Consider the following 8944-nt stretch of genomic DNA (forward strand, 5'->3'; position numbering starts at 1 on the left):
TTGCAAATGGAAGCAAGTCTTATAAAAAGGTATACAAAAGTTATAAATATAAAGGTTATTTTAAACAAGAGATAGCACACTCCTCTCTTAGATTTTAGCCTATTTAAATTAAAATTCAAAGTTTTTATAAGCCTTGCATTTGTGCCAACTTTATACAAATTTAAAGAAAATCTCATTTTTATTTTAATGCCTATTTTGTTTGATTTCTTTTTCCTTGATATATTTAAATCCTATTTAATTCATCAAAAAAATAAAACAAACCTTTATAAATTAATTGCAGCCAGCTAAGTAAGTCCCTTGAAAACCTTGTTACAATTCCTTTATTGCCATTTCCATTTATTCACTTTGCCATAATTGTCCATGGATGGCAAATCACTCTCGAATGCAATCAAATTAAAGAGCCAAGTGCAGTTTAATCCTTTTACAAACACATTAAAATGTAGCCAGCAGCTGTTGAGCCACTGCCATTGTTCGCAGGATAAAAAAAATGTTCTAGAAGAGATTGGGAGGTGGAAAAGGAGAAGAAATGGCAAAAGAATTAAAAAGAAAGCGAGGCATTTAATGATAATTACAGCGACCATTAGCAATTGTCTGGCGGCAATAATAACAAAGTGAACATAAAAACCAGACTGCGAAATGAGGAGAAGGACTCTGAAATGCATGGGAAAACTGGATGGGCGGGGAAAATCGGGGAAAATCGCGGGGCGTTGGGAAAATCAAGGGACTAAAGCGTGACGCGCTTTTCAATTACCACAGCCGGGCGCCCGGCTCAATCTAATGAATTGTTAAATTATGTAATGAAGCGTGTACTTTAGATAAATGAAAACTAATTAAATTAACTCCCGCTAGCGACGCAAGCGGCGAATGGCAAAGAGCAGAGTAAACTTTTGGCCAGAAAGAAAGTGGATCCATTCCTTTTCGGCCCGAATGCAATTGAGGCGAATTTAATTTGTGTTGTTTGCAAACATTTTAGTTCCGAAATTGGAAAACTAATTGTTTGCCGCCCTCACACACACACACAGCCATTTGCCTGAGTAAATAGCAAAAACCAGATTCGAGTAGTGTTTTCTGGCAATTAGGCACGTTCCATGGCATAAGCTCTTCTGGTTAATTGCCTTTCACCTCGTACACATCTCTTATGGGCACCTCATCCTCCTCTATTGTTCACCCCTCCACCTGTTTTCTGGTCTATTCTGCATTTAATGAGTCATTCGATTCGATATCGCATGGGTCACGTAAAACATTAAAATGAATGAATGACACTGGGGGAGGGAGATCTCTCTGGCTACCGAGAAAATACGGGGTTGCACATGACAGCCAGATGGTAATAAATTTAGAGTTTGGCAAAAATTATATGGCAAACCATAAATGGTCAAGGCAGGGGGCGTGGCCAACTGGAAATGGACAATGCACAAATCATGAGAATGCGACATTGAAGAGGAGTCATAAAGGGTTTTGTTTAATTAAGGACGGCAAATAAAAAATGTAAAGATAAAGTGCAAGGAAAATGATGAAGCACCCATACAGCTTTTACACTCCAAAAGGGTCATTATTAATCTCATCATTTAAAAGTTGAATGAATAATTCTCGTTACTTTTAAGCAGTATTCAGATCATTAATAATGAAATATTTATATAGGATACATTTAAAGAAATTTTTAACAAAATATTTATTTTTGTAGAAAAGAAACGCAAGTTGGAAAAATTCTGTTTTACAGGCGAACGAGTTCTTGTTTTGTTATGCAGTCAAAACATTTTTTTCAAACGGAATTATAAACGCAGTATAAACAATAAATTTGATAATCTATGCAAATGTTTTAGTCCAGGCAGGACATTCTACTTTTAATCTTGACTCGCCACTACTTTTCCCACACCTTTTCCCAACCTTTTAGGAATCCCTTTCCACTTGTTATTATTGGCCCCTTGCTGTTGTTAACTTTTGAGCCCTTTTGTCACCTTTTCGCTTGATCAAATTCGACACTTCAAATAACACTTTGCCAAATGTTGTTCTTGGTACTTCGGAGTGAGTGTGGTGTGTGTGTGTTGTCCTTTTGCACATTTGACTGAATTTGAAGTGTGTGCTTAACAATTTTTGGACAACTTTTTTAAATTCCTTAAGCACGTCGACTGCCGAAACTTTGGCGCTGGCAAAAAGTAATTTTGATTTTATTAGCTGCGTAGCACCTGACGGCATTCCCTGTCCTTTCTCGCCCTCTTTGTCACTTCTTGGCTTTCTGCTCTCGGCTTTCAGCATTCAGCTTTCAATTCAATTTCAGTCAATTGCGTGTTTGGCGCAAAGTTTTTCCCACACACATACCAACACAATGGGAAACCCGAATCACCCGAAGCCCTGTAAAATTCGGCGACAACTTGACAAAGTCAACAGCTTGATGGGCAAAAAGTGCCAAGGAAAAAAAGAAAAGGAAAATAAAAAGAAAAACACGACAAACAATTTGTTGTTATCGACATTTGCCGTTGTCGATATTTTCCTGTCAAAGCATCGGCGAAAAAAAGATTGCAAGACAAAGCGGAGAAAACTTTCCGATTTTCCAAATGCCAAGGGCTCGGTCAAACGGCAAAAAGAAGGGAGGGAAAATTAATTTGATCTTAGTCAATGGAAGGCTAACAAAAAACCTATACAAAAACAAGAGAGAACGCTATAGTCGAGTTGTTGTCCCGACTATCTAATACCCGTCACTCAGCTAAAGGGAGTGCGAACGCTGTGTCGGGTTGGTGTCCCGACTAATAATCGTAACTCAGCTAAAGGGAGTGCGAGGGAGATAGATATATAATTTTTGATTGCGTATAACTTTTTAATGAATGGTCCGATTTGAAAAATGTCTTCTACATTTCGATAGGTATAAATATACACAACAAAATTGCATTTATACTTCTCGGAAATCTTTAAAGATGTGGGCGCAGGACCCATTTTAAAATCGTTAGTGGGCGATTGTGGGCGTTAGAGGGGGCGTGGCGCTCGGCTAAAATAAACTTGCGCTGCGTAGGAAGCCAAAGAATATGTATGGGATATCTCAACCTTCTAGCTTTTGAAGTTTCTGAGATCTCAGCGTTCATATAGACGGACAGACGGACAGACGGACAGACAGACAGACGGACAGACGGACATGGCTAGATCGACTCGGCTAGTGACCCTGATCAAGAATATATATACTTTATGGGGTCGGAAACGCTTCTTTCTAGCTGTTACATACTTTTGCACGAATCTAGTATACCCTTTTACTCTACGAGTAACGGGTATAAATATTTGGCTACCTGTTTAGAATATTAAATACACGTAAATATATATTTTTTTTATTAATTGTTCATTAATTATGTTTAAGAATTATATTTTCTTCGTAACAGAAACATTTTGAAACATCATAATTTATTTTGTAACCGATTTTAGTTATTAATTGCCTTTCAGGAGCGAAAACAATAAGTCATTTTTCAAATCAACATATTTCTAGTCTTAGGTGCATTGAACATCCCCCTCTTTTAGTTTGGAAGTAAAAGCATTAAACACTATTTTATTGCCAAACTAAAGGAAAGGGACATTCAAAGCTCATTAAACGCCTTCACTTGTCTCCGTTTGATGCTCGCTCTCCAGATCCTCAGCAACATTCTCCAGATCCCCAGCACCCATTTCCACATCCGCATCAATCAGATAGCCTACGATATTGAATTCGGCTTTGAGGCTCCGTTCCCAGCGATTTATTACATTTGCGGCACAGACGCCCATGGAAGCACAGGCAATTTTCAGGAGCTTATTGGCATTGCATCCGGCCATAAAGGAGTAGGGCCCATGGCTTAAGAACTTCTCACGGCCCGGGCTCAGATCATAGATCAGGCCATTCAGGGCGGTATACATGGGAAGATCTGGGTTCAAGCCATCGAAAGCAGTTAGTTCCTCTGTGCTGAGTATCACCACCCCGTTTCCCTGGGGCAAAAGCTCACTTTCATCCTGGGGCTCTGAATCCTCATCCTCATCCTCAATCCCCAATACATCGGATTTGTCGGAATCGCACTTCAATTTGCTATACATTTGCGACAACTTTGTGGTGGCCAAGTAGCCCAGCAAAAAGGAGATAAGCGCCTGGCCAAGAGGACTTTTCAGCAATCGCGTGGCTGTCTCCAAATTGGGACTTAGTCCTTATGCGAAAGGTAAGTTAATAGAGTGATAAATACATTTGCTTATAATTTTACTTACTTGCGGCATACATTTGACCCAGCATTTTTGACTTTTATAACGTTTTTCTAAAAACCATACATTAATTCTGTTTATGTATGTAGTTTTCCTTCTCAGCTCTACATGAATTTTGAAAAATTCTATCAAAACGAATTTGAGTGCAAGCTCAGCGGCCATTTGATCATACTCAATTAAGCCGAGTTAAGAACAATTTACCGCAGTGCGGAGCGAATAAAAATGTTAAGCCACCTGCTGCCAAGCTCATTTACATCATTCATATAAATTACGTGCACTGAAAAAATTTTAATATAAATTTAATTTATAAAAATATTAAAAAAAACAAATTAAAGCCTTCGTGCAGACGAAAATTGTATTTATTGTTTTTAAATCAGAAACCTTAGAACAAATGAATTCAATATTTTATTTATTGTTTTAAAATTAAATTAATAGAATTAATCACTAAACATTTTTACAAGCCTTAATAAAGAATCATGAATTGTAATCTAAAAAACGAAAAATCGAATATTATTTTTTCTTTTTGGCACCTTTTTCTTTGAATGTAGTACACACATATCTGGCTTGTGTCTGCGCCATTTGTTATTAACATTAATGCCAAATGCTATCGTAAAAAATGGCACATAAAAACATTTTCATGTGTGTGTCGCCAGTCTGCTGTCAGTTGCTGTTTTTATCAAATTGGTTGTACTTGGACTTTAATATGACTTAATAAGCTCATTACAATTTTTGCGCTACGAGTATGCGAGTGTGTGTCTGCCAACAAAGTGTAATTTTGCGCCAGGAGAGCGCTATGGGAAGAATACATACAAACGCATATGTAAATACAAGTACAACTGCAGGGCGACTGGGAGGACGAAAGAGTCCGGCGCTGATTTTGGGTGGGATTTAAGCGATACCCTGGGCTTGCTCAATGGCCCGGAAAGCTGAAATTGGTTTGTTGTGGCTCTTTTGTTTAATTGAGCTTTTACAATAGTGATTGCATTTATTTCATATTTATATTTGTCATTTTCTTTTGCTTGCCAGTTTCTTTAAAGCAGAAAATGTGATTATCCTTAAACTTTTAAGGTAAAAAACCTAATATAATTACTATTTATTTAAAAAATATATTTATATAGACTTTTCGATTGGATATTTAATATTTATATTCTGCATTTTTTTGGTTTACGATTTACCTTTAAACAAAATAATATTTTCGTTAAACACTTAAAAAAAACATAAAATTTACTAGTTATTTTAAATACAAGTTTTCCTTATATTTAGTCTTTTTATTATTTATTTTAGTTTATTTATCATTTAAATGACAGATTTTCTTTTTCATTTCATTACATTTTACTCTCCTAAATAAAGTTCCATCATACCCATTTAACACCCTGGAAGATACCCTTAACTGGAATCCAGAGAAAACTGGCAAGCGTAGCGCCGTTTCGTTTCCGCCTTATGCTCGCATTAAAATTTGCATAACGTTGATTTTGTTGCGAGCACATTACGCATACGCCGCGTGTGACGTTGGTTCAAATTGCTTTGGGCACTCGGTTTGCGGCTGGCTGCTTCCTTTGCCTGTGTTGGTTGTTCTTCTGGTTGTTGTTTTTCCTTCTTTCCGGCCTTCTTTTTTCTTTTATTTTAATTTAATAAATTAAAACATATTTCGCATGCTGTTCAAATATAATTACATTTCCTTCAGACCGCACTCGCTTCCGCTCAGCTATGCCTTCTTTTAATTAAAAATAAAAATCACACAAATACAACAACCAAAACGAAAAAAAGAGCAGGAATCTCTTTAAAGTTCCTGTGGCTGCTGTTGCTGTTCCTGCTGGTTATTAATAAACTTTTCAATTGCCCACCAACTGCGAGGGCAGCTGTGTCGTATTAACTTTGTCTGCCAGTCGCCCCCTTTACCTCCTTTCCACCACCACTGTCTCTTGTTTGGCTTATTAGTCCCGCTCTGCTGAAATTTGCTTTGGCAAATGTCGAAAATCCGAATGCCTAAAAAAAAAACACAAAATTTCCACCACAAAGTGCCAAAGCTCATAAGCCCACAAACAGCATAAAAAGGCTGCGGCAAAAGGAGGAGTTCAAAGTATGCGGATGCTGCTTATTATTCGAGTTAATTAAAGCAAATTTCAAAAGGATTAAATTGCCAGCAGATTTGCTTAGTTTACTTTGCTGCAGGCCCTTCGAGGAGGGCTAGGATTTTCAGCTAATGGGATAGACTTGGAAAAGGGAGGAAACGTTAAAGGGTTTAAACATTGACAACTTAAGGAGGGTTTTCCTTCACTTTAAGCATTAATCTTGCCGAAATTCTTGATATTTTTAAACTTTACTGATATTTTTGTTTAAATTATTTTTTAAAAAAACTTTAAAGAAACTTTTATCTAGAAATTCCGGCCATAAAATTGACTTTATGCACTCTGCTGTTTACCCAAAAAGTTCTCTAAAAACAAACCGAGCTTCTAAATTGTTTTCCTTTCGTTTTGCCCGACTCATGCCACATTTATGCAAAGCCAAAACGAGTACAAACATTCCCATAAAATATTATCAAACATTACCAGCGAAGCCTCACTCCATTTCGGCAAAAAACCCCAACCAATCCCCTCGGTGTCCAATGATTTATTCATTGAACTGAAGAAGCAAAGAAATAGCCAAAAAATAGACCGAAAAATAAAAACTCCCACATAGTTTTTGGCCTCGGTGCCGCCCTCACACTCGGCACTTTGGGTTTTCCGCCTGATGCTGAAATATTTTGCTGCACTAACCATAAATAAAAAGTACAGAAAAATAGAGGAAGAGCGAAAATAAAAATAAAAATCAACAGCATTGGGCCCAAACAATGGGGGCACACACAAACAAATTGAGCAAGAATAACAACGGATGAAAAAATATTTTCATGCGACAATTGCAAAAGTGTCAAGGTGCAGGCGGCGCCAGCCACAAAAAAAAACCCAGAAAACCCGGAAAAATAGATAAAAAGGGCCAGCAAAACTGGGGCAATAAAGCGCGGTGCCAATCTTTCATAACCCCTCGTAGCCATTCGCCCACGGAAAAATCGAAAGTTGCCCAACTTTGTGTGCTAAATTCACAGAATGAGAGGACATTTTTTATGCCTGGCATACTTTTAATGCATTTTGTGCGGTGTGTTTGGTTACTGATAGGAAAATTTCAGATGTATGCCAGCATTTAGCAGACAAAGTTGCCCTGGGAACGACTGTCATTTAGTGGGTTTTAAGTGAGATTTTAAACGGGTGCACAGAGGAAAATAGAGGAAATAGATAGAATTCAGAGGAATTATAAGGGTTCTGAATTACTTAATATGCTGATAATTATCAATTAATTAATTAATTAATTATTATTTAATACACATATCGTTTTTACTATGCAATACTTGTAAAATTGATATTAAATAATATCATTTCGTTGAATTCTCTCTCTCGGAAATTCTCTGACTTCGAAAAAGAGACTAAAAAGAGTAAGTAATTCGAAATAGAGCGAGACTGCGCTTTTACTAAGTAATATCATATCAAAATTGATATCACATAATATCAAATTGATCAACTTATCAATTTTTTTTGGGTATATGTATTAGTAGGTCAAACTCCCCATTTTTCTCTCTGCATACTGACAGTTGCTGCCAAACTTTTGGCAGATTTCACTGCTCACTCAGGCAGCCAAAAAATAAATCACACAAACTCCACCGTCGAGTTTCTGGCAATGCATTAAATCAATATCTCACCCACTGTCAATCCGTTTGTTTGTCTGTCTAACTGCCGGCGAAAAGTTTTCTTGCATAATTGCGAACGAAACGATGGAGAAAAATTAATGAACTTCCACAGGGGAAAAGCGGTGTGTGGAAAACCGAAAATCCAAGGCATAAATATCATGCACGCCTGCGAAAATTCTCATCTTAGTTTCGAATTGATGAGAAGGAAAGTTTTGCGTGCGAGCTGGATGATTTTCCGCAATTATCTTCCGCCCACTGCAAAAGTTGCTCATTAAGGTGCCGATGCGAATTTGCGAGAATTCCCCAAACGATGCCAGATTATTAATAACTCTGCTTGTGTGTGGATGCGTGTAAATATTTGCGCTTTTCTCATTAAAGTTTCGCGTATATATCACGCATACGCCGCATTCGCGTTGTGAACAATTAGTTGCAATTTATACGCCCTTACTCAACACAACAGCCGAGCACTCGGCTTAATGATACTTAATGTGTAAATCATTATAATAAATTACATGCACAGGCGATGATAAAAATAATCCACAGCCAAGAAAAATACAAATAAACCGACTCAATCCGCATAATGTGTGCGCCAACATGCCCTCTATATTTATGTATACATATACTTATACTACTTATATATAAAACGCAGTGCAAACAGAGCCAAGTCGGGATTTAAGAGAGGGTCCTTATGCACGCATTAGACATAAAGGCCATAGACATTAGTGCGCATAATGAAAAGCATTTCGCAGCCAAGAGTGCGTCACGCGATGATGATAATGATGATAATAATGGGGATACCAAAGCAACCGCAACATCAAATAGACAGAGAAAAACCGGCAAAACAAAAAAGAAACCCTATATAGAGACAAAACGCTCCACAAGTTATGAAAGCTTCGGCTCCTAACCATCCTCAAATTGTCAGCTGTTCGCCAGCTGTTGTGCCATTCAATGTTTTGGGTAATTTTCAGATAAAACCTTTCGTTTCCGAGCACGAAAATTCCCCTGAAAATAAAACCCAAAACATTT

At 37.4% G+C, this 8944-nt stretch overlaps 1 protein-coding gene across 1 annotated transcript; it reads right to left on the bottom strand.

Annotated features, from left to right (window-relative positions):
- Positions 1-3367: 3367 nt before the first annotated feature.
- c-cup (calcutta cup) lies at positions 3368-4364 on the bottom strand. The gene is made up of 2 exons (XM_017154208.3): positions 4207-4364; positions 3368-4148 (listed from the first exon to the last, which is right to left on the bottom strand). The coding sequence occupies exons 1-2, from the start codon at positions 4229-4231 to the stop codon at positions 3565-3567; spliced, it is 609 nt and encodes a 202-aa protein (XP_017009697.2). The 5' UTR covers positions 4232-4364; the 3' UTR covers positions 3368-3564.
- Between the last annotated feature and the right edge of the window lie 4580 nt (positions 4365-8944).

This window comes from Drosophila takahashii, chromosome 2L (genome assembly GCF_030179915.1).
Source record: "Drosophila takahashii strain IR98-3 E-12201 chromosome 2L, DtakHiC1v2, whole genome shotgun sequence".
NCBI classification, from domain to species: domain Eukaryota; kingdom Metazoa; phylum Arthropoda; class Insecta; order Diptera; family Drosophilidae; genus Drosophila; species Drosophila takahashii.

Bases quoted from the DNA above. Each gene is read 5' to 3' on its own strand.
- c-cup (XM_017154208.3), bottom strand. From the start codon at position 4,231: ATGCTGGGTCAAATGTATGCCGCAA. The intron at 4,149-4,206 runs GTAAGTAAAATT...CTTTCGCATAAG, and splicing joins GGGTCAAATGTATGCCGCAA to GACTAAGTCCCAATTTGGAG.